This window comes from Fistularia commersonii, chromosome 17 (genome assembly GCF_037954325.1).
Source record: "Fistularia commersonii isolate RoL2024-O1a breed Wild chromosome 17, RoL_Fcom_v1.0, whole genome shotgun sequence".
Classification (NCBI taxonomy): domain Eukaryota; kingdom Metazoa; phylum Chordata; class Actinopteri; order Syngnathiformes; family Fistulariidae; genus Fistularia; species Fistularia commersonii.
Window position 1 is genome coordinate 16,337,428 of NC_141300.1, and position 26,551 is coordinate 16,363,978.

General features: G+C 44.2%; 1 protein-coding gene across 3 annotated transcripts; it reads left to right on the forward strand.

The window, feature by feature from the left end:
* The first annotated feature begins 1,847 nt into the window (after positions 1 to 1,847).
* lysmd4 (LysM, putative peptidoglycan-binding, domain containing 4) lies at positions 1,848 to 5,188 on the forward strand. 3 transcript variants are annotated; one of them, XM_086163449.1, is made up of 3 exons: positions 1,848 to 1,983; positions 2,629 to 2,898; positions 3,330 to 5,188. In XM_086163449.1, the coding sequence occupies exons 2-3, from the start codon at positions 2,644 to 2,646 to the stop codon at positions 3,861 to 3,863; spliced, it is 789 nt and encodes a 262-aa protein (XP_086019575.1). In that variant the 5' UTR covers positions 1,848 to 1,983; positions 2,629 to 2,643; the 3' UTR covers positions 3,864 to 5,188. The 3 variants fall into 3 exon arrangements, with proteins under 3 accessions (XP_086019575.1, XP_086019577.1, XP_086019576.1); XM_086163451.1 differs by having other exon boundaries at positions 1,858 to 1,941; XM_086163450.1 differs by lacking the exon at positions 1,848 to 1,983 and adding an exon at positions 2,023 to 2,180.
* Positions 5,189 to 26,551: the final 21,363 nt, after the last annotated feature.

Genomic DNA, 26,551 nt, shown 5'->3' on the forward strand with positions numbered 1-26,551 from the left:
CAGATTTCATTATAAAGGGCTATTGATTTGTAATTGTCGCCCAACCTCCCCCTCCCCCCCCAGTGCTGTTATTTGGCCTGAAGTGCCAAAAGTGCCCTGGGTTAGGCTTAAATGTGCTTGCTGTGTGGGAGCGGTTGCCATGGTAACAACATAAACCCATCAAACATTCACTCCAAAAAAAAAAAAAAGAAACTTTAAAGTAGGACAGCAGAAGTTGTGTGTTTTTTTTTTGTTTTTTTTTTAAGAAAAAAAAAAGAAAACACCTTTGTCTCTTTTTGCTCAGCTAACTTTCCAAACCCTGTCCTGACAGGATGTGCTGCTGGAATCATCTACTTACATGCAATTAATCATGTTACTTGGAAAAATAGGTTGGTGTGAATTTGGCTACGGGCTTTGTCATTTTAGTTGTGTTACTGAATCTTTCCGGGCTTCACTTATGAGTCTGTATTTGTAATCACAGTTGAGGGAATTAGCTTCACCGGTTGGATTTGACTTTGCCCATCCAAGTCTTGTGACCTTTTGAGCAAAACCAGCATTGATGCAGCATGTAAAGTTTGCTGCAGAACATGCCTCCAATCCATGATCCAAAATGGATTTTTTTTAATCCACTCTTTTGAGAACCTGAGCACCTACTCCAGTAGCAGGAACCATGCTCTCACCTAAAATGAACAGGTTTGCTGTTCAGTAAAGCTTTTCTTATCTTTTTGGGTCATGAATGTGGAGAAACAACTACAATTGTTGCTGTCACTGAGTAATATATTACTTCTATTGACTGCACGAGTGCTCAGGTCTCGTATGGGTCATCCTTATATATTTTGCATCGTTGTGTACCCTCTTTCAAGAGCAGGTTTCACAATTTTGTTGACTGTGTCCACTTGGAGACTAGTCATACGCGCCATTAATTTTGTATAAACAAACAAAATGCAATTCTCTCAATACTATAATTTTCAACAATCCATACATGGGTGGAAAAAAAATGACTGCTTTGCCCTGTGACAAACATACTCAGCTTCACCCTCAGCTCTTTACCGTTCGCAGTTAGAGAAGTGAGGTGGATATATAGCTCCATCGAGCGGTAGCTTTGCAGAACAGCAGCCGCCCTCCTTTGACCTCTCTTAAACATCATTGGTGCTTTCCCTCAGAGTCTAGAAAGCAATATTGATGCGGGGGAGCCTCTCTGCCCGAGGCGACGCTGCCGTCCGCACCGCCGCACGGTTCCTGCTGGAAAACGAAATGGGAGGTAGAGGAGCAAGGAAGAATTATGTGATTCTGTGCAATCAGATGTCGGACGAAGCGGACCATCTCTTATTAACACGATTAATTATCTATTGCTTTGTGTAGAACCACTTTGCTGAACTACATATACTACCTTTAACAATGGTGGGAAAACCAGTGTTTAAACAGCTATTGGAGTTGCTGGAATGTAACCATAAGAATAAAAATAACAATGATGATGATCCAAAACCTGCTGTCATTTGGTGAGAAGAATATTGACAAGTATCAGTAGTTTTAGTTTAGTTTTAACAGTAAAGTGGCGATTATGATGGTCGTAAACTACAATGACAGTATATTTCACAATTTTTTGTTGACAGAAAAACATTAACGATATTACATTGCAGGTATATAGGGAATTCTAACTTTTTCGTACAAGAAAAAACATCACTACAATTGACCCGGTTTTTTTTAATTTTCATTTCATATACATATATTTCTATTTATATGTATTCTTTCGTTAGTAATTTTCCAATACGTCGCTACCACTCCCGACCGCTAGGTGGCAGTACAGCGCGTTTCAATCTGCGCGTCCACTTTAATGGACGGTAAAAGAAGTGCTATCGCTGTCGTCACTCAAGTTAACTTTAGCGTTAGCATCAATGGCAGTGAGGCCGGAGGGACCGCGCTAGCTTCTCTTACTGTTAGCAAAGCATTTTCGTTAAAGAGGTAACTCGATGGGAACATGGCGGTGTGAAACGTGTGTTTCCCGTGAGTAGCAATGGCCCAGCTCTTCTCGAACCACTGCAAAACGAACCCAAAAGCCGGCCCGAAACATGTCGCCGGCCGGTAGCCCGACCATGGCCAAAGCTAACCTGCTAACGAATAGCCGGCGCTCGTGCTCCCGTGGCTAACGCTACAGCTAACTGTCGGCTGTTCTTATACGTGGGAGCTAATTTTGTGACTAGGTCAGTTAACCCCATGGCAGTAAAGTTTTCCAATAAAACGTGTTGCTGTATGAAAGGAAATGACACAACGAAGTGACCCGGGTGACAGTAGTAGTTACTGTATTATCAGATTTGACACCAAAAAAAAAACAACAACAAAAGAAGTGACTTCCGGTCTGCAGCCGGAACACGCGCCTAAGTCATGTGACCCAACGGGCACTAACACGGCTTCAGTCAATGACGTAATACCAACCTGTTGACATTGTGTGATTGTGTGTGCAGTATAAAAGTCACTGCAGCTTCTCTAAAACACTAATTCATAAACTTGAGTGGCACTACTGTTACTGCCAGGTACCAGGACATTTGTCACTGTCTTGAGGGAAAAGCTTGCGTTTCAGTGTCACACAGGCTCATGATTTGCAGTTGCAGACCTTTTTTTCTTAGTTTCCGCTATGGCTGTCATTCTCAGGCCCGTTCTCCAGCCATGCAGCGGGGAGATCGCGCTCCGCAGGCGTTCCAGGCCCCGGTCGACGTCCACGCCAGCGCCGATGGCCAGGTGTACATGTTCAGGAGGAAACCACACGAGTCTTCGGACGACGAGGACCTCAGCGTTTTGGAGCTGAGGCCTCGGGTTCACCAAGAGCAGGAGCGGGACTGGCTGAGAAACATCCAGCTCCTGGAGCGGGAAGTCTCAGATGGGGACAGTCTGAACAAACTTGCACTGCAGTACGGTTGTAAGGTGGGAAATTATGTTATCATATAAGTTCCTCTATCAGTCCTGGTGTTTTGATGATCTACTTCCACAGTGAACTGTCCATAGGGTTGGACAATATATAAACTGTGATATCTTCCTGTGTTTACATACACATGCATACATTTAGATATAAGTCTACATGTAATCAGGAAACTAAATCTCCACAGTATACTCCATACTGTGATCAGAATCAGAAAACAGATATTACCCAATAGTCGCCAGAAATGGAAATAAACTAGAAGTCATTTAAAAAAAGCAAAAAAAGAGAGGAATAATTTGAAAATTAGAAAAACTGGAAAAAGGGTTATCATTGTTTTAGGAGGGCTTTAATTACAGTGGGTGATTTGTCAGTGTAGAGAAAATGATTTCCTTTGCATGTCATCTAGATCAACATGATTCCCTGTCTGTGTCAACAGGTGGCAGACATCAAGAGAGTGAACAGCCTGATGCAAGACCAGGACTTGTTTGCTCTGAAATCGATCAAGATACCCGTCCAGAAGCACAGTTTGTTCACAGAGACACAATCAGACCAAAGTGACTTTCAAGAGGAAGAGCCGCATCCGTCCAGCGCCGCAATGACGCTTCCTCACCGGGCCAGAACCCAAACCCACCTGCGCGAGGTTACGGACTTCCTGATGGAGGTAGACAGTCACATCGAGAAACTGATTCAAACCACCGACGACCAGGAAAAGGAATTACGGGACGACTTGATGCCAGCGCCGCAGCGGTTCGGTTTCAGAGGAAAGCGTCTGAGCGGTCAGGGTGCAGACTTGGGCCTCCAGTGGTGGAACGCCGTGGTCGCCATGCTCCTGATTGGCATCGTCCTGCCGCTGTTTTATATCATTTATTTCAAGACGATAAACAGTGCAGCCTCACCGCCAGCAGATGGCAGTAGCACTTTTCAGCCCTCCAACGCCTCGGGGACAGACTCGGGTTCCAAGCCTGGATAGTTTCAGCAACCTAGTGACGTTTATCGGGGACGTCCTGCCAGATCATCTCAAAATACATCACTGTGGTAAAACAAGTGCCAAACCAGGCCACGTTTCAAAAGCAGGTGACATTTCTCTTGAGACGCCTTCGACTGCACGGCCACGGCTTCGCCTTTGCATTGACTGTCGGTTCTCAGGTAGTTTTATCAGATGTTGGGTGGGACTGCGAAACGTGGCACCCTGACTGTGAAATCTTAAAAATGACTTTGTCATTTTTCTAAATGTTGAAAATGTGACAAGTGGTTCCACAGTCAACAGAAGGATCCTGGTTTTTGTTTGTTTGATTATTTGATTTTGTTCTGAAAATAATGATAAAATGAATAACATTGCATTTGAGTTTTAAAATAGTCACACATTCAGAAAAGGAATCACAAATGATTTGAAAATTGAAAAGAAATTGCCTCAGATTTTAGAACAATTATATGGAAGGATTCATCTTGGGATCTGAATGAATATAACAAGAAATATCACCATCACATAACAGTAGCGGGTTAAATATTCCAAACTCTTGGGAGACATTTATATAATTACTACTAAACAAAATGTGACGTGTGTATGATGAAAAGCAATCACAAAAATATAGTCTCCTTTGAATTTGGACATAATGGGGATATTTATGGTGTTCTGCACAACAGTAAATAATATTTAACCTGCTTTAATTTAATCCTGCCTAATTTTTTGTTTCAATTTTTACTTGTTTGTTACTCGTGGGAAAGTGCAATGAGTGAATCACCTCAAAAAAGAAGAAATTAAAGAAATTAAAAAAAAATAATGAGCTGAGTAGTAGTAGTAAAGAATTGCCTTGAAGTTTCTAGAAATTTATCTCCTAACTGGTTTGCAGTATTGCATTCAAAGATATTCACTCAATGAATCTAAAATTTTAAGTGAGCATCCAGCGCGCTAACACTCCACCGCTGCCGATTCCAGACGCAACATCATGTTTCTGGTTTTGCTCCGTCGGTGGACCTTCACCCCCACATGGCCTTATCTGCGTGTCGTGTCGGATCCAAGCGTTGCTGAATGTGTGAGCCGTGTTTACAGAACCCAGCGTGATGCAATTATTTTTCAGAGGGTGCGTGCCGGTTGCTAAACTCTGTTTTTCGCAGTAAGTGCCTCATGTTTCTCTTTGCAAGTTTTTACAGTCTCACGCACTTTGCATCTGTTGTCGAGAATTGGGTTTGTTTGTTTTTTGACGTGTTTCGGTCGGTTGAGTGGATTCGTGAGGCAGACGTTCAGACAACGGTGGAATCTTTAGACTAGATGTTTGAATTCAGCTTGTTCTTGCATGTTCCTGTCTGAAACACAACTTTAAAGTGTGATCTGAAATGTTTACTGGCGCCTGTCTTTTGTGTGTGTGTGTGTGTCTGTGAGAGAGCGAGTCAAACCCAAAGACAAGCTACACAGGAAAAGAATTTAGTATATGTGAACTGACATTTCAGTCGCAACACAAACAACTAGCAGGAGGTGGCAGCATGCTGCAGCGCGTGTGTGTTTGTGTGTGTGTGTGTGTGTGTGTGTGTGTTTGTGTGTGCACTTGCGCGCACTGGTGTGTGAGCCATCTTATCTCTTTAAAAGCTACGAAGTATTTACAGACAGCAGAGTTTCGGGCTCCAGATCCTGAATTATAGCTCAACCACGTCCGTTTCTGAAGCAAACACAAGCTGCCTGGAAAACAAACAATCCTTTCTAAAAAGAAATTTGGAAAAATGTATTGTTATTGAACAGCTCGGATGTCTGTAAGGACATGGTAATAACGCGATCAATAATACAGTTTAAGGACAAAGCTAATCGTCTTACACATTTACTTTTGCACTTCTCTAAGCATAATTATGTTTTTTCATCTCAAAACGTTTTTCAGCAAAGATTCTTCGGTCCTGTTTGCACCGAACAACCAAAAAAATAACCGCCCGATAAGGATCTCGCACGATTTTCCGTGTCGGGTTTTTCGGTCAAAGCCTCACAAGTCGATTGAAAACCAAAAGAAAGAATCAAAATAATAAGGAAGTCAATTCTGGATCGTTTCCCTCGGCGATCCCACCACCACCCCAACAGACCCCGAGGTGAACTTTAAATCATCTTGGCTGAGAAGTAAGAACGAGTTCCAACCAATGAGGTCAAGGTCGCCGTTGCGGCTCGGCGTGAGACAGATGTCACTTGAAAACACGCCAGTCGTCCCAAACGGAGGGGAATCCGGGAGGTTGTGTGGGCGGAGCCGCTCAACCCGGGAACTTTCTCCGTCTCTTATTATTGCACGATCCCGAGACCCCCGTCTGAAAACGCCGGCTCGCCGAGGCCGCTCTGATCCGGCTCCAGGCCGCAGAGCGGTGGCGTGCAGCCAGCGGGCCGCTCCGTCCCGCCGCTGAGGCGCGGGGCGTCCCCCTCCTACGCTCTACCATCCCCCTCTTTCTCCTTCGTACCTTCAACCTGGATACTTCAACTCCCCGGAAAAAATACACATATAGAGCAGGTTGGAAATCCAACACATAGACACACCAGAAGGAAAAAAAAAAATCAGATTGATTCGTTTAAATAACTTTTTTTTTTTTTTTTTTTTTTTGAGGTGAATTTAGCGGGACTCCCCGTCTCGGGCCGAGGTGCAGATCGTAGCGAGAAGATTCACGGGCCGCGCCGAAGCGCTACAGCTTTAAGAAGTTTGCACAATTGAGCAGCTGGCAGTGGGCCACTTGGCCAACATAAACAGCCCTAATCCTTTTTCCAAGGAGCTTTCAACACTCATCTCCACGGCACATTGGCCACTGACTCACTCTCTCTCTCTCTTCTTTCTCCGGCATGCCTGCTCGCCCGCCCCGGAGTTCCCGGAACCCGCCAGCGGGGGACGCTGTGACCCTTGCTGTTACGAAAAAACGCCACGGTTTTACCCCCGTCCGTCATTATTCACCGCTCAAGTATGTGCTTTCCTTTGATTTTCCCCCCGAAGCGAGGCAGGTCTCGGTTTTCACTCTTCTTTTTTTTTTTTTTTTTTCCCCTCAGTGGGAATGTAGGCTCGGTTTCACAATGTCACGTTGACCCCCGGAGCCCACGGAAGGTCGGGCCCCCCCCCCCCGCTCCGGGACGCCGCCGTCGCCGCCGCTGCTGATCACTTCTGTTTTTTTTTCAGTTTTACTCCCTTATGATCACAACTTGTCTCCGCTTTCACTTTTGCAACTCTGCAAGTTTACCGACCGCCGAACTAGCAAAACAAAGATATAATATATACACGCAGATATAGAATAAGACATTTTCTGGTGAAGCCTGGTTGAGGCTTGCTGCTTCTGCGGCGGCGGCGGGGGCAGGGACATCCAGGGTTCCGATTTCCTTTGGTTCCCGGGGGGTTTTTTGGCAGACGCAGGGTAATTTGTAGTGAAATTTCCAGCACCGTTTTGTTTTGCAGGTGGCTGAGAAACGAAGGCGAGGGTGTGGCGGAAGAGGGGGAGGGTGGATGAGAGAGGCAATTTGCTGTCTGTGGGCTGTGAATGTGCGTATTGTTGCACGGCGGCCGTGACGACGGTATGCGCTACGGCCAGGGCCGGACCGGCGGACGGGGGAGACGCGGCGCTACTCCTGAGCGCTCCAAACGCAAAAATCGACAACATGCGTATTTTTTTTAAAGTCCTAACCTCTCAAATATAAGTTACTTTCTTATGCCTCGACATAAAAAAAAAAAAAAAAACAGACTCCATCATGTTGGAAAGAAAAAGGCGTAAAAAGAAATAACAAGCGAGAGAGGTCACATGACCAAGCAACATGAGCATGTGCTTGAGGGTTTTTTTTTTGTTTTTTTTTTCAAATCTTTTCGCCAGAAGACATTTCAGCCTGGCCGCCCGTCCAAGTGGCTTCAATTAAAAACTCATCTCTACAGGATCCTTCGGCAGAATTTGAACGTATAAATCCATGCCAGATGTTACAGCACCGCCGGAGGAACACACAAGGTGTCGAGGAAAAAGGCCGGGATTCTTTCATTGAATTTACTCAGCACATATTCGGCCTTATGGGAGGCATAAAGCCGTGCATAAATATATATTTATGTATTTATATCCCGAGTAATCCGTTTGAGGGGGCGGGAGGATGCACTCCGGAGGAATATGCAACTGCCGCGATGTGATTGTCTGGATAGTATCGCACATGGATACAGGTTTTCTGCAAACACGCCACGTTTTCACCAATCTGTCCTCAGCTGGTCAGAGAATGCGATGTTCTGCCGGCCTCGTTCCTGTGTGTGTGTGTGTGTGTGTGTGTGTCTTTTTTTTTTTTTTCCGCTCCGTTCTGCCGAGGAGCCAAATGTGCAGCACCTGTTTCACATTCCACCGGGGGGTTCCAGGGTTCTTCACTGGAACAACACTCCGTGTCGTTCCTTGTAGATCCAGCTTGCAAAGAGGAGGGCGTTGCATTGTGGAGGTCACTGGGAAAACTTTGTGGCCCACCACAAGAACTATCACGCCGTATGGAAATGATGTTGTTTTAAGCCCATTTCTGTGTCAAAATTATCATTTTAGTTTATTATAACACATTTACTTGACTCCACTACCTCAATTTTATTATTATAACACATCTACTTGACTCCACTACCTCAATTTTATCTTTTTTTTGAAGGAAGTCCAGGCTGGAAATTTATTCATGTTGTTTGCAAACACAGCCTTGTTATCATTCCAAAGCGTACCAAATTTAATTAGCAGTGTTACCGAGAATAAATGTGCAGACGCCGTATTTGTTTGTGAGGTGTTCATATTAGCGGGGGAGAAATGACGCGCGCGATGTTGCTAACTTTTAACTTTCTGTGTGTGACTCGCGGTTACTTTTGTTTTGGTGTTTGTGAGTTTTGCCGCTAATTCAACGGGTCAGAATCTCCAGCTGCAGCTGTGCCGTTCCTCCTGAATCGGCCCATACAAGACCTGTGACTGAATCACCAGACTGTGAGAGTCGCCATAAAACAGCTCATTACCGTGCCGATATTACAACATTATTACACTCGTGTCAACTTCTAGAGTGCGATCGCTGCTGGAGGACATGGTTCCTGATCTGTCAGCTTTTCGTTTTCACGATTAAAACGATTTTGGCCGGTCCTCGGTTTACCTCGTCCCCGACCTACGGCATTTCGTGGTTACCTCGCCATCTCCCGTAAATTAATCAAGAAAGTCTTGATACACAGCTTCGTTTACATTCGGTTTGACGCCATATTGGATTGTGCTACATTCGCTTTCTTTCATTCGGGCGTTTTATTTTGGAAACTTTTTTGCCCTTCATTATGACTCCCAAGTTGTCTCCACGAAAGAGAAATGATAGATTACAGATTCGAAATTATAGATAAGATATAATAGAATGCGGTTAGGGTAGCAGAGTGACTCCGTGTGAGTTCCGGTTTATGGCAAAAATCACGTTACGTCGCAAGTTGAAGACCTCGGGCATTCATTCATTCAATATCTACGCCGTTTTTCCTGCACTCGGGGTTACAGGGGCAAAATATAGACGATTTCAACCATTCAACCTTTTGTTCCCTTTCACATATAAGGCCAATTCAGGGCCTCCCATGAACCTCCTGCATGTTTTTGAACTGTGGGAGGAAACCTGGACCTGGAAGAAGATGCAAGAGAGCATGGAGACTCCACACAAAAAGGCCACCTGTCAGTCACTGCGCCGCCGCTCTTTAACTAATTAATCAAAATTAATTACATTTCGACGTCTGACAGGGAATAAAAGAAAGCTTATTTGAATGAATGGATCGATATCCATGGGCTTAAACTTCAATATCTTGACAAAGTACAACAGACGAGTGCAGAAAACACATCTGTGTCTCTTCAACGTGACCCGTCTTACTTCCCCTCCATCCCCATCCAGCTGCTGGGTTTGTTTTGACATTGTCTTTCTGGACAGCAGTTCCTAATTTTCATCAGCTGAACCGATCAGCTGCGCCTCCTCTTACTCCGTCTGCCTCGGAGAAGAGAGGGATCTACGGCCCTCGGCGATTAATCGCGCCAGTGGATTGGTCGATTTCTCCGCCGTGGATTTGAACATTTTGTTTCCGTTGACTGCTCTTATTACTAATGCCGTTAATTTCTGCAGAAACGCTAATATAACCGACCTGCGCACTCATACAAAGCTAATATTACCAAGCTACGCTAACTCCGACATGTTTATCATTGAGTTGCATGTTTATTTGCACTTGAAATCCCCCCCCCGCCCCGGAATTCATGCACTAACAAACATTTCCACAGCGTGAATTAAAGCACGATTAAAACATATGGATTCTAAACGCATCATTTTTTTCCTGGATTGAATAATTCGAGATGAAGGCATAGAAGGCCCAGCGAGAGAATTTTGGAAACGGCGAAAGATATACATTTTTTCTCATACGTCAACACTCGGGGTTTAAGTGATGATGCAGAGCTCGTGTTTGGGTTATTTTTTTGGGTGCTGAATGTGTCTAACGTTGATGATGAAAAACCACAATTTGACTGAAATCCCTGATATGATGACAGCGCGATGCAAGAGAAGCCTTCATTACTGTCCTGAAATTGCTTCCGTCCCACTGATCCCGGAGGAAGAAAACAAGTAAATTAGGTTATTTTCTTTTCCTACGCGTGCTTCTCTCCTGCTAGCAAAACAACAAATTAAACAGTTTAGACTTGGTGAGTGCAAGATACCCTGGAAGAGACACCTTCCCCATCTCTGCTCCGATTCCTCTGAGGGACGGCGGTATCAGAGTCTTAACAGGAAACCCTTTTATGATCAATGCTTCGCTCGCGTCTGGAAAACAGCGCCAGGTGCAGCCGCGTTCCCGTTCTCCCCTGCCGCAATTTAGAAATTTAATTCCAGGCAGATAATTCAGAGCTTCTTGCTGCCAGATGAACACTATTAAAAATGGATGGTTGCTAAAGTGGAACTGGAATGCCACTCCGTCTGGATTGAAGTTATTAGCAAACATTTCCGGCTCGGGTTTTTGGTCACCGTCGTTTTACTTTATCCCGCAACTTTCGTCCACGAGGTAAACGTGACCCCTTCGGCACCCCGACCCCCCCATTCCATCACCCGAATCACGTCACAGTTTTGTCAAATGACGCCTGAGACACTTCTGCAGAGGCTTTGGGAGAAAGCAATTATCTCCAGAGGGAGAAGAGAAGGTGGAAAAGAAGAAAACACCCCGACTGTGAGTCCGACACGGCAATTTGTTTGGAAGTCGACGCGGGTAATGGGAACCACTTGCCGCTGGATGCCATAAATTCTGTCCAGGTTTGGAGGTTGCGGCGCTCAGAAGTCGGCTCGGCCCTCTGAAGTTCATGGAAAAAAAAAAAGCGCAGATGTTCTCCGAAGATTCTTTCAAGGGAAAAGTTATTTGCTCAAGAGGAGGAGGAGAAGAAGAAAGAAATCAGTTTCTAACTTTTCCAGCCCCTCACAAAAAAAAAAAAAAAAAAAAAAAGGATGTTTGCTCGTCTGGGACGAACCAACGGAGATATACAATCCCGGCGGGCTGGAACGGCACACAAAGTAGAGCAAACACTTCATTCAGTGGATTCCAGTTTGAAAAGTTGTCTCTCGTGTAAATTGAAACGGTCATTGAATGAATACCTGAACTGTGTTTCATAAAATTCTGGAAGAATAGTGGGTTTATGACAGGAAGAAAGTAAAAACAACCAATAAAATGTAAAAATACGCACGATATAAAAGACCAGGATGAAACACCTGCTTAAACAACTAGATCAAATGGATAGTATGACAAATAAGCTACATATAAATACTTTTTAGATATAAAAAAGCAAAAAAAGTATGTTGCCCATGAGGATTTTTATTGTGGATCTTGCGGATACATAGCCGAACAAAGCAAACTGAGCAGTACCACTGGCTGCCGTTGTGGGGCAACGTTGGTAGTATCTTCAAGTGCAAGCAGGGAATGGACGGAGAAGAAGAAGCCTTCACGGTATCGGTTTAACCAGGGAGAGGAATCCTCCCTTCACATTCAGCCATGGGTTTACTGGCTACAGGGACCGCCTTACGATTTTCAAGTCGCCGACTTAAAACTGGAAGGAGTCTTTCGGGAGTCTTACTCCCGTTATCTCGGTCGTTCGCTGGTAGTCTTACTGCATTATCGCAGTCGTAGCTCGGTCTTTTCCTAATCTTGGGGCTTACGACAGGATCCAACGTGTTCGAGATGATTGCAAGTGTCTGTGTTACATCGTCGTAAAGACCGAATCAACAACCGATAGATGAGCTCAAGCGAACCTGGAAACAGGAAACTTAGTACCGGTATGATGGGAAAGCATTGCATGATGGGAAAGGAAAGTTGTAGCTTCCACGAGTTTCAAAATCTTTGAACAGTCTTTGGATGTAAGATCCACAGTCTTTAGTCTCAGATTAGAGTGAGACTTAAAACTCTAAAAAAATTGGTGTTTCGATGCGAGCTGGTGTGAGCTGATAGTTTTACTCAAGTCTTAACGAAATCTTTTCAAAGTCTTAAGTGTTAATTTTCTGCGCATGGGTATGTTTGTTATTGTCTGAAACAGAAGTGGGAACTTAGTGAACTACTTAAAATTTTGGGAAGGTTTATGGCAACGGACATACCTATTTAAGAACGAGCAGAAATGAACCCGAAGGAGTTTTCATTGAACAACATAGTGGACAGTCTTTGTTACAAACAAAGCGACAGTCACCCGAAGGGATCTGTTGGGAGTTCCTTGCCTGAGGTTAACCTTTCGGCTCTGCTGGTCCATAAAATACACGTAAACTCATCGGAGCTCCATAAAGGATAGTCATTTCTATAGATTAAGCGCATACATGTGTTTTTGTATGCAGACGATACTGTAATCATACAACCTGATTCTGGTTCCTCCGCCTGCATGGCATGCGTGTATTTAACGTGTTCCGGGGCGTACGGTAGTGTACCGTCATGGTTGTGAGCAGGTCCTGCTCATGTCTGACACTGTGAGCTACGTGTACTTTTGGTGTTATTGTTCGTTTGCATGGGCGAGGGGGTAGGATGAGGGCGTGCCGGCTCCAGAACGTGTCCGGGGAGTCAACGGGCGCGGAGGCGTTGGGAAATTCAGTCACTCTATCTACTGTGTGGTTCGTTTGCTCACCTGGTCTGTTGATTTAAAACCGTCCGTGACAAAAACAGTGGAAGGAAAACAAGAATCCCTTTCAAGATCAGGCCTTCCCTCTCACAGCTGCAGCAGCGCTTCTCGACCGGCCCTTTTTTTTTTCTAGTTTTCATGGCATCAGGACCCCAATTTGACATTTTTGAGCCGGTTTATTTGACCAAAAATAGTGCGGAAAGACAATATGCCTTGGCGTACGCTGCCAAAACCCAAAGCAATACGGAGTCGTAATCAAAATCTATATCCTCTTCGCTGTTTTGACTGCTCACAATGCACTGAGGCTTTGGTTCCTGTTTTCTTTTTCTTGTATATTCCCATGTTTACATCTGATAGGATTAGCGCTGCTAACCACCGTGACTTCATCTGTTTCGGGCTTCGGCGTACTGCCGCATCGTGGGAAATGTATAGCCTTAAAAATAAAGCTGGCGGTTCCCCCGGCAACAACCCACCCCCCCCCCCCGACCCACCACCAGCAGCAACCTACATCTGCAGCCCAGTCCAAATGTCCCCAATGACCTACATTTGGCTCGCTGGGAACCCCGACTCCACACACAGCTGCATTTTACACTTTACTGACAAACACAAGCAAGGGAAGATTGAGGTCACATGATCGGGACACGCTAAAGAGCCCGTGTGGAATAAACACGTGTCCGTCAACGTTGCCGTGGACGACGGGAATCATCCCTTTGGCCCGCCGGGTCCAGATGGAGAGCCAGGAGATGCCAAGGTATGCTTCAGAACTGGAGACGAAGAGTCTTCTTCTGGTCAAATCTTCTTATTGTACTTCTACAGAGGTGAAACATCTTCAGGGGAAGAAAATCAAATCCGGTTGCCACGATAAGAGGATTTGGACAAGAACTGACCATGACTTGTATGACTGAGAACCTCCACAAACATGAAGTGTCTTCCTCTGTTCCTTTGCTCTGCTCCCTTCAGGGTCTTCACTCTTCCCTCCTCCTGTCCACGTCCAAACCATCTCAGTTGGACTTGATCTCCAGAACATCACCCCTGATCCGATCCGTCCTCCTCGCTCCCAAAAAAGATCCTCAACATCTTGATCTCCGCTGCCTCAGGCTCTGCCTCCGGTCTTTTCCTCAGCGCCGCCGTCTCTAAACCAGACGACATCTCCGGTACCCGGTGTCACTCAAATCCTTCACTGGCCGCCGTGAATATCGGCTTCGCCCGGCAGCTGGTTTTGATGCTCGGCAGCTCCAAGAAGGCATTTGTCTTTTTGCCCCGAAACAAGGCCAGAGCTCAGTGCGGTTCGAGAAATTACAGGCTCCTCTGCGAAAAACTCTACTGCGGCTCCGATTTGATTGTTTTCAATGGGGTGAAACTTTACCAGCGGCTGGGTCACACTTCCGAATACCAAAGTCAACTCCAAGCAAATTGATTTATTCCCTACAATAAATCAAATCGAACTGTTTTTCGTCCTTTGAGGCAGACTGTCAGACAATTCATTTCCACAGAACCCGGAGTGTCTGCCTGCAATCTACAGGGAAACAAAGACAGACTAAACACTTTCAGATTGAATTTCACAGTTGCCCGTTGATGTGGTTTAAATCCCTTTGTCGTGTAAGACGCACAAAACCTCCAGTAAGGTTACATCGATGTTTTGAAAAATGCCAGATACAAATTCAAGATGTTTTATGTATCATCGGGAGTCTGGTGATACCGAGCGTCCCGCTGAGTGCGACCGAGCCTCGTTCAGAAAACACCTCCTCTGAAATATGTTGGATCGAATTTTTTTTTTTCCCGGACGGGTTCGACGTGATTTGTGCACACTTTGAAAATTCTTTTCCGTCCGAAGAAAATCAAAGAAAAGTCAGAGGTGGAAGGATTTTTTTTTCCCCCCGTCGACATCTGCGAAATTCACCCGGCCGTGGGCGTCCGACATGTTCGGGGGAAAAAAGAAGTTTCCGTGTTGACTTTTTATCATATTAACGGCTGCTTTCCAGTCCACCTCCAGATAACGTCAGGGATCCAGAAGGGCTGTTTTTTCCGATCGGACGGACGTTTTCCGGCGCGGCCCGGCAATCTTTACACAGCTGCGGTTGAACAGCGTGTTTTCACACCACCACATAATATCCCCGTCTCTGGAAAAGAAGAACAACATTTATTCATTCATTATCTATCCCACTTATCCTGCCGTCGGGCGAGAGGCGAGGTTCACCGGTCAGCAGCCAATCGCAGGGCCACATTTGGAGACATATAACCATTCGCATCAATGTCATTGCAGCCTATCTAATAAATGCTGATTTACAACACTCCTCACTTTTATTCCTCATTTTTGTTCCTAAACCAGTAAATTTTCCCATTGGAAACAATGGAGAGTGGATGAATCCCCGCCCGACCCGCCAAAGTAAAAGCTGTTTTCTTTCCGTTTTAAAAGTCGGTCAGAAGAGCCGAAACAACTTCTGCTTCGGATTCAAGAACACCGGGTCTCTTTACCCCCCACTTTAGAACTGAAGAAGCCTCTTGGATGAGAGGTGACACATCTACAAGTGGGGGAAATTCAAGTCTGCTTGCAACGTCCAGAAGATTTCAACAAGAATTCACCGTGACCTGGATGACTGAGAACCTCCACAGGTTTTATCCTCGCTTCTTCCTTGAGGGGGTCGGCCCTGCAAACGAAAGGCCGAAGGTTCGATCCCCAAACTCCTTCTGTCTGCATGCCGGAACGACACTGAATCGCCCAGTCGGACGCCTAGCATGGCAGTTCTGCCGCTATCAGCGTGTGAAAGGGTGAATGCAATCCACATAAAGCACTTGGGAACCGCAAGGTGATTAAAGTGCTACATGATAGCTCCAACCGATTTTCCCATTTCAGGCTGGATCAAACGGACAATCAAGCCGTACAGCCAAGCGAGATCTGAAACTCTTCTATCTTCTATCTTCCGAGGAGCTCGGCGAGGGCGTCCGCACAACAGATGCTACGACGTGGTCGACACGCAAATGAGTATCTCAGCTAGCAGCTAGCAGCTAGCCACCTTTTAGCAGCTACCGTAAATTCTGGCATATAGGAACCGCGGCTTTTACAACGACGCGGCTAATTTACGGATTTCTATCGTATCATTCCGGTAGCTTCCTTCCGCCAACGCCGTCACAGTGGACGAATGAAACTGCTGCGGCAAACCCACACGATTTCACGATAATTCTTCAGATCAGCCATTTTGCTCTTGTTGCACACACCCATCATGGATATCGCAGAAATGCATTTGACGCGGTTTTCAAGTGGAAAGCGATGAGTCGGAGAAGGAAATCATCTTGCATCTGCATCTGTAATATCACATGTTTCAATGGGAACACCTGCGGCTTATTTATGTACAATTTCTTTTTTTCTTTTAAGAATTAGTAGGTGCATCCTATATAGGGGTGCGCTCAATAGTCTGGAATTTACGGCAGCTGGTGCGTCCACCAGAATTTCCCCCATGAAGTTGTTTGAGGTACAGCTGTATCTGTAACCAAAGTTGGCAATCCCAAAAAAGATGTACATTCAGGACCGCACAACAAATCAGCAAAAACACAAACATACATGGAATTTTCAGGATACGTCCTGCTTGTTCAGCGTTAAAGGGTAGAATCTGTGGTGGATTGTATTACTTCAGCACCCTGGCGTTTGTCAGCCTCTTGATGATTACAGACACACACACACAGACACACACACACAAACACACACACACACTTGCGCATCAGTGACTTCTGAGATAGCGAGCTCATCAACACCTCCCCACTGGAGATGCTCAGGACTTTAATATCAAGATAGCAATTGAGATAAATGGAATATGCCTCTCGAGAAATATAAGCGCAACCCTTCGATCCCTGCCTGTGTGTGTGTGTGTGCGTGTGCGCGCGTGTGTGTGTGTGTCGGGCGATAAAACACACAATCCGAGCCCCACTTGTGTACAGGCGAGGATCAGAGGCTCCGCACTTGTGGTTTTTCGCTCTCGTGGCGGAGACGCTGCTTAATATTCAAGCGTAAATCAAGCGTGCACATACTTCATCTTGAAACTAAATATTAAATGAAGCTGAATTGAGCAGTATTTTAGCGCGGCAGATTGCGCTGAATTATGAACAAACCTCCGAGACCAACTCCGTGTCCCGTCTGATGCAAAGTAGAATTGGGAGTAAATAGAAAAGTTTCAGCTTTACAGGGAGGAGAAAACAACACGGCGGAGACAATGGACGGCTGAAGGGTTTCAGCTGAACGAGAAACCAGGATTGTAATCAGTCAGCTTTCTTTATGTGTGTGTGTGTGTGTGTGTGTGTGTGTGTGTGTGTCACTCAGTCCACTCTTTCCGCCCTCAACCCGGGTGTCAGCAGTGCAATTCTCTCCCTTACGATGTGTTTTTTTTCTTTTTTGCTCCCATGGTTACTAGCGGCAGCTTGCTAACGGTGGCGGTATTGGGGGAGGTGGAAAACATGAACACACACACACACACACACACACACACTACGTCATGACAGAGAATCCTCCCAACAAAGGTCAGGCTTGGAGGCGTGCACTTGAGTGACTCGTCTGAGGCTGCAGTCCGACTTGTGCTACAAACGTGATGACTTCAGTCCCGACTGGGTTCAGTCAAACACAGACGCTAACCACTCATGACGTCACCTGGACTCCGGCCGGATGACTTGAAAGACTCGTCGGATCCAGAACATACAAAAATGACGCCAGGCACCTCTTGCACTGGCTGAGAGTAAAAAAAAGAAAAAAAAAAACTAAGAGTTTTATTTCATGGGAAATGGAAACGATCAATTAGGAGTACTTTGGGATTGCAAAGTGGAGCCTTGTCCTTAGCGTTACCTTAAAAATGGCCGCCGGTTGGCACTGGAGGGCGGATACTGCCGCTACCAGCTAACGTCAAACGTTTACCTCGATCGTGATTAATCCACCTCAATCGAAATAATCTTTTTTTTTTTTTTTTCTCCCGCGTCTGCCGCCCCGCAGGGAACGTGTTGCAGATCAGGTACAAGCCGAGGCGTATTTGTTTGAACTCCGCTGACCTGTGACTCGCTGCTTTGAAGAAGCAGGATAAGGTTAGTTGGCCAGGAAGCAGCCGCGAGACACAAATGCATACAAAGGTTAAAACTGTCATTTTATTGTGTGAATTGGCTACAATTATTGTCGGAGGGGGAAAATTGTTCCTTCATTTATTCTTTATTCTACCTGAGGCTATCAGACTTTTTAATTCCTCTTCCTTCAGCTGCAGGAAATCTTCAAATCTCTGCACTTAATTAAGACCTTAAAACACTTTATAGCCTTGACTTTGACACTTTATAGTTTTATATGTAATTCTCATCCCCCCCCCTTTTTTACTGTTTATACAATTTCCTACTATTATTTATTATCATTATGTTTTACTTGAAACTCTGGCACAACAATTTCCTTCGGGATAAATAAAGTTATTCTTATTCTTATCTAGACCATGATCTAGCCGTCAGGCTCAGCTGCCACGTATGAAGACTTAAAACCTTCACTCTTTTCGGAATCGAACCGGGAACCTTTGTCTCCAGCTGTAAAGACACGTCCATTTCCGCCTCCAGAAGAGCGCCGATCACTTCAATACATGTTCAAGCACGACAAACAAGCTAACAGGATCCGCTCATTGAAAGAGTATCCGAATATCTGCCATCGGACACATGAGAGCGTTTTAAGTGTGACTCTTGTTTCTGTCATCGGGAGGAGGAAGAGGGAGGTGAAACATTATACCTGTAAAACAGCAGCTCCCTGTTAGCATTTAGCTCAGAGTGAAGGCTAACCGCTGCTAGCACTCTTCCTTAGGGTTCAAAAAAGGAAAAAAAGTCACTTTACAAATAAAGTGAATTATGTATCTGACTCTTCTCATACCCCCCAAGGCAAAAGAGACCCACTTTAAAATTATGAATAACATCTACCCATCTAAGGAATTATTGAGGGTACCCTTAATTTTGAAGATAATATTTGAACGTTTTGTGAAGACAACATTGAAACCACTGACCATATATTTTTCTCATGCGAAAAAGTACAGTGCTTTTGGGCTAAAACTCAAAAATGGGTTAAAGATCATTTTCCATCGTCACCAGTTTCCTTCTCAAGAGACGACATAACATTTAGTTTACTTTTAAGCAACAAAAGAGATGAGCTCTGTGTCGATGTTATTTTAGGCCCGGCCAAGTTCTTCATTCACAAAAACAGAATGCAAAAATGTTACCCAAATTTTAATTTCTTCATAAACGATTTTGAATTATATAAAATAATCCTTAAAATTTATGGAAAAATCCAAAAACCAAAAAATATACAGTTTGATGTCTGAGATTCCCTGTGAACCACCAACTCAATTACATGTTATATTCCCCTTGCAAGTTTTTTTTTTTTCTTCCCCCTTCGTTTTAATTTTATTTGTCTATCTATTTATTTAATTATTTCCTTTTAATTTCTTTTTTTTGTCTAGCGTTATACATTTCTCACAAACCATTAACACTATTAACTTCTGTTTACATACAGAACGAACGTCCTCATGTCCTTTGCTTCCTCATCCCTGGTTGTTTCATTGACATTCAGTTCTACCTTGCCATGTTTATTTGTACATATGTATATTTGTGTGTACTATTTATGTTCAATAAAAATGTTTTTAAAAATTTACAAATAAAGTGCAGCAGACAGAGGAGGTGGTCGTCGTCGCAATCTGGTCGCCCTCGACAACCGAGAGCATTCGGAGGTGTCGTCTGGGCCTCATCAGATCGGGGGCTGAGTGACATCAGCCTCCCGGAGATAGGAAGAGCAGAAGAAAGACTTCAGCGTGGCCGCGGATCTGTCAGTGTGTGTGTGTGTGTGCGTGTGTGTGTGTGTGTGTGTGCCCTTCTCCCTGTATCTCTTTTTTTTTTTCTTTTTTTTTTTTTTTTTTTTTTGTGGAGGTGATGAGTGAGAATCAGGCCCGAGGGGGAATCACGTCACCACGGAGATAGTCGCCATCGCCTAGCAACCTCAGCCCTCAGGCCCACTGAAGGAAGTGCAAAGTGAAAGCTGATCCTCTTCTTCTTCTCTCTTTTTTTTCTTTCAATGTGCTAATAATGGATCTTTTTTGGAGCAAAAGAAGCCAGAAAAGTCATAAACACGTCTTTGTTTGCCGCCTTTAAAAGGACAAGGGCGGCCGTGTATCTTTTTTCATTGTCAACAAATCTTTTGTGGCGCAGAGATTATGAAATCAGAAGTGGGGGGATATCGGGTTGTGTTGTTTGACAGAAAGCCTCAGGTATATTATACCTTTGTGCTACTGAAGTATAATTCTATTTAATTGTATGTCTGTGTCTATACACACAAACACACACACATATATATATACATATATATATATATTTAGCTGAAAGGAGAAGAAGAAGATATATTCAAGATACAAGATTCAAAGCGTTTATTGTCACATGCACAGTGTAGAAACATGTTTCCCTGTACAGTGAAATTCCTGCATAAATATATATATATATATATATATATATATATATTTTTTTTTAAACTACATCGCCAGTTTTATTGTTTTATTTTAATAATTTCTTTGGATCTATATTTTGTGTGTATGCATGTCTGTGCGTTGTCCTTGAGTGTTTAAAAGGCATTTAAAAAATGAAATAAAATATACGTGTGGGTGTGTGTGTATGTTTATATCTATAGATAAACAAGCTTCACCATGAGAATTCGTGTTTGTAATAATAATAATAATAATAATTATTATTATTATTATAATTAGTAGTAGTAGTAGTAGTAGTAGCAGTATTAGTATTATCATTATTATTGTTGTTGTTGTTTTTATTGTTATTATTATTATTATCATCATCATCATCATCAGCATCAGCATCATCATTATCATCATTAATATTTATGTTTTCTATTTTATTTTATAATATTAAATTTTTATATTATATTTTCTTTTCTTTTTTAATACATAGCTAAAGCGATTTTTGCATGTTTTTATATCTTTTGATATACCAAAGTGTGCAGTCTACTTTCAGCCAGCGGGGCCCCACTTCAGTCATTTGGCGAGACAAATGACGGACTTCCTGATGGCCCCCTCCCTTTTCCCCCTCCAACGACATAGAAGGGCACGTCTGCAGTGCAGGTGCAGCCGGGGCTGGAGATCGCTCTGTTTAAACTTGTCAGGTTGGAATGGAGGGAGCATCCGTTCCCTCTCTCTCTTATTGCACACCTGAGGAAATATGCAGAGCTTTGACAGCCTTCGGAGGGTGAATCCAAAGAATCTGAATTCTGGGGGGAAGGGGTGGGGAGAGGTTGTCCTCTTTTCTCAGTGGAGCTCAGGGTAAGTAGAGTTTTTTATTGTATGCGCACTTCCTGTTTGCCGCTTTTAAGGTTTAATATTTATTCTCTCTGCCCGTTGCTGTGACAACATGCATTAATACTCTGGACATCTAGCATTGCCGCGGTTTAATTCCATGTGAATAGTCAACAATGGAGAAACGCAGGATCGCCGTTTGGCCTTTTCGCACCTGTGACATCCAGAACAATATCGGGGATCGGGGCCGCTTGAAAAAAAAAAAAAAAAACAAGGCTTCGGCGTCGATTAGGCCGGCCCGAGTCGTCTTTCGCCCCAATTTGTCCGGAGGACAAAAGGGCAATGATGCACATTCCTGAGAGCAGCGGAGACGAAATTCCATCCACTGTTTGTAATTGGTCACAGCTGCGCGCGGCGTCTGCTTCCTATTTGTCACATTCACGGGTCAAGCGTTAGCATATTTTTCATAATCGCTTGAAAAAATAGAAGCGAAGCTGCAGAGCGGAGGAATGTTTGCGGACACTTACTCCGGCGAGCGCAGCTGTTCGCCTCTCGGCGCCACTCGCCATTGTTCACGTCTGCCATGTTTTTTTTTTTTTTTCTTTTTTAAGATGCGCCTGCCATTCGTCTCTTCGAGCGGCTGGCGGCGAGCGAGGCCCCGCCAAGTGTTCCTGTGGGAATCTCTGCCATCTCACAGCGTGAGGCTGTCATCGTGTGAAAGGTCCCTTCACAAACCGAAGCTCCGGAATATAAACACGTCGATGTCGCCTGATTTTTTTTTAATTTCGCGTCACATCGGGCCGCTTCTTTCGACACGGCGCCCCGGTATTTTCCGTCCAATGACGAAGAGACGTCGGATTAGCGGCATTAGTCGTCACCGAAGGGGGATTTAAAAAAAAAAAAAAAAAAAAAAACGTCAGGGGAGGGGAGGAACGTGGATGATCGACTGTGTGTTCTCAGTGACAGTGTTCCCTCTGTCTGAGAAGGTCCAGAGCCCATTAAAAATAGGTGTTATGTTTGTGTACTTGTGTGTGTGTGTGTGTGTGTGTTTGCACAGGTGCCAGAAGAATTCGGCACCGTGCACAATATGTGTTTGTGCTGGGGGTGCGAAGCGGTCCGCCCCCCCCTCCCGACCCTGCAGCACTGAGCCCGTCAGTTTTGTCATTAATAATGTGACAAAGTGCAGACAAGGGATGCTGAATCGAAACACCCGACACTTCATTTGCTCGACAAACGGTCTCAAAGGACGTCCGGGCGATAAAACACGGCGGATTAATGCAAAGAGTGACCTCAACTCGAGGCAGAAATCCTCCCGTCTGTAATTCCGTCCAAGCAAAATGCTTCGCCCCAAGCCACAAAATTACAGTTTTTTGAGCTTGTGGCCGGGGGAATGTGTGCGACGGTTTCTCTTGTGGACCTCGGGTATGTTTTTCAGCGACCGCAGTGCCCAGACACGACAAACGCCAGTAGAGGGTGCTGTGGGTCGACCTCCTTCGACCTCCTTTCACGTCACGGTTCGGCAGAAAGGCGAATCCGAGCTCGGGTTCGATCCCGGCAGATAGCGCGGTGGCCTCGCTGCGAAGCTTTATGGCGTTTTCCTGTTTTGACTGGTAATAAAGAGGGGGTTTCATGTGCATCTGTTTCCCGGAGGAGGCTCATCTTCTCCGAATTATCCGCTCCGGATTAAAACCAGGCCCTCCTGCCGCCGTCGTCTCTGTCCGGGGTCTTTTATTTTTTCAGTTTTTTACTCTCCGACAAACTCACGGAGCAGATCGCTCGCTGCACAAACAACCAAATGCGAAAGCATGTGTGTGTGTGTGTTCAGTGATGAGCTTTATGCTAATGCAGTGTTATGGTTTGCGGTGCTCACCCCCTCCACCCTCCTGGTCTGAAGTGAAACAGCTGCCTCCGCTGCTTCGCCTCCAGCTGCTTCTAAATTGTCCCGCCATTAAGCTATTATATGTTTACAACCGCAGCACCGAGCGGGGCGGCTGGATGCTCGAGGTCCCGATGACCCGCCCCACCCCACCACCACGCCTCTCACACCCCCCGGTCATAATGGATCATTATCTCGGTTTCTCATTACGCGGCTCTCGCCCGTATAGTAAACCAGCCCTGACACCATTAAGTGCACCAAACCAGGTCGCCCAGGTATCAGGGCCTCACAACCAAAACAAAAACATTTGTTGCGATTGACTGACAGAGACACGACGAGACGCAATGCTACTCGACCTCACCGTTTTATATTTCTACGTATTTAACAATGGGGTTACGTTCCAAAGGATCTGTCATGAAGCGAGTTCGTCTTTAAGCGAAACACCGTTTCTACCGTACTACCGTAGAGTATTTGCATACGTACATAGCGGCTAATTGTACCGTGCTTTTTTACCTTTTATTTCCTCTAATGTTTATATTTGCATGAATATAGGGCAATTATAAGTGCAGGTAAGCACCTACAATACGTACTCACTCAAGTGAGTGCATTCCACGTGTATTTGATATCAGCGCAAAGCCCGTTATAACTCCAAGTCATTGTTAACTGAATACGTTAAGTGAGGACCACCTGTATATATATATATACATACATAAATATATAGACATATATATACACTGCTCAAAAAAATAAAGGGAACACTTAAAAAACACATCCTAGATCTAAATGAATGAAATATTTTTATGAAATACTTTGCTCTTTACACAGTTGAATGTGCTGACAACAAAATCACACAAAAATGATCACTGGAAATCAATTGTATCAACCCATGGAGGTCTGGATTAGGAATCACACTCAAAATGAAAGTGTAAAAACAAACTCCAGGCTGATCCAACTTTGATGTAATGTCCTTAAAACAAGTCAAAATGAATCTGTGTTGCTTCCTGAGTGGACACTATGATTTCACACAAGTGTGATTGACTTGGAGTTACATTGTGTTGTTCAAGTGTTCCCTTTATTTTTTTGAGCAGTATATATATACAGTATATAGTCACACATACAGACATATTTACATACCTATATATGTACACGTATATACACACAAATATCTACACATACATATATATACACACGTGTATATGTGTGTGTTTATAATATAAATACTTATACATATATACATATGTATATATACACACATACATATATACATATATTGTGCAGTTCACCTTTCGCTGCCTCACTGTATCGCCGATTTTCAACTTTTTAAACTAATTTCACGTCTTCAGATTTTTCACAATAGAAAGTGTTTTTGTGATAGAAATGTATTTTTATATGTTTATTATTTCAATCATTTCATGGAAAAATTTTCTAGTATTTTCTCAGGGAGCCAACCAACCAGAGCACAGTGTTGTGCATCCTGGGCTCTGATTGGCTGAGCAACCGTATCATTATTCTCTGCATCCCCTGTGCTTAGCATGCATTCAGCATCTCGTCCTGTCCGTTTCACATCATCTACTCATAGTGTTACTCTGCCATGCAGAGTATATGCAGATTATACGTGAAAGTTTTTAAATTTATTTTAACCCCTACTATGACGCTCGAATGTTTTGCGCCTTCTATCTGGCCCTAGCGTTCCTCCACCCCCCCCTTCTCTGGAGGGGTAAGAGTGCCGCCGCTCGCAGGAGGGGAGCACAAACACATTATTTGCACAGGCCGTCGTCTGGGATGCATCCGAACTCGGTGTGTCTCCCAGACGCACCGACCAATCAGAGACGCCCCGTGTGATCCGAAACGCGGTTCGAATTTTTCGAGCCCGGAATGATTTCTAAAAAGCCTCCGCGTTCCGCCTTGTAATTCTGTCGTCTTTTCCCTTTCCTTTTCCGAACCCCCCCCCCTGTCAATAATGCGATTTGAAATTCGCGAGAAAGAAGGAGGCGTCTCGCCATCAAATATGTGCCTCGTGAAGACATCTGGCTTTTGTTATGACGATTCTGCTTTAAGACACAGTTGTAAACAGCTGAACCGGCTAACAGACTCCGAGGATGAGGAGACGGCTTCTCTGCATGCATGGTTCTCATTTAGCCTGCCTCTCGAGTCCGCACCATTTCACAGCAACTACAGCTGGAAGAGAAAAACCTTGATTCAGAGCTTCAACATTCAGATATTTGTTTTTTTTTTTGCCGTGAAAAATTGTGCTATTCACTTTATAATGCATGATAAAGCAGTGAGTTGCACAATAATGGGTTATAAACGGCGAATAACACACACCGATTAGTCTTCATCCTGTCACAACAACTGTGTTTATAAAAACACTGTGGCCAGGAGATCCTGATACTCCTGTTTTTTTGTTGTTGTTTTTTAACCACAATACTTGAATTATTTGCAGTTTGCAACGGGGAAAAAAAACGATACGCCCCCAATGATTGCCGAAATTCGCGTCTCGGACCGCTGCCGCCTCAATTCTAATGTTGATAAAATAAAATAAATGACATTTGTGATCCTTCTGGCGAGCTTTACGCAAGACACACACAGAAATGTGGTCGTTTCAGACAGGCGTTCTCCTATTTCTCTGGTTACAACCACATTACCTTTTCCCTTCCCGCCCGCTTTGTGTGAAAAACTGCTGCACAAGTATTTACTCACGTTGAGAACGTTATTATTTCAAGTATCACTCAGTTCTGAAAATGACTGGATTGGATGACTCTATGGAGTGGAGGATAAACAACAATAATGAAAATGTAGAACTTTTGAGAGAAATTTGAATTGAAAAACAATGAAATGATGGGATGATGATAAATGTTAACAGCATGATAGAAAGTCATTAAATGATATATTTTACGCTTGGCTAGCCTGACTTATATCTGCTGATGGATCTCCAATAATCCACTTCTCTCTTTCTTCTTCTATTTTGTCTGCATTCATGTCTTTTTATGAATGTTAAAGCTACTAATGTGTCCTGTCAGCTACTAGCATGTAAATGTTAGCACTATTATTATTATCATTAGCATGAGATCATTGGTGCCTGTTCTGTCCAACCCTAATACCCGTTCTGTCTCTATCTATCTATCTATCTATCTATCTATCTATCTATCTATCTATCTATCTATCTATCTATCTATCTATCTATCTATCTATCTATCTATCTACCCCGACCGGTCGAGGCAGAAGGCCGCTCGCAATGACCTTGTATTCTGACAGTGTTTCCTCTGCAGATGGTCTTTAAGAGTCGCAGGCGTGACAAAAGCATCTCACCTCAGAAAAAGGCCTGTTGCTTCTCTGAGACAAAAAAGGCGTTTGTCTATTTATGAACCCCTGAGGTCAAAGGGAGGAGAGGAACAAGGTCAAACCCTCGCTGTCGCCCCTCGGGAGCTC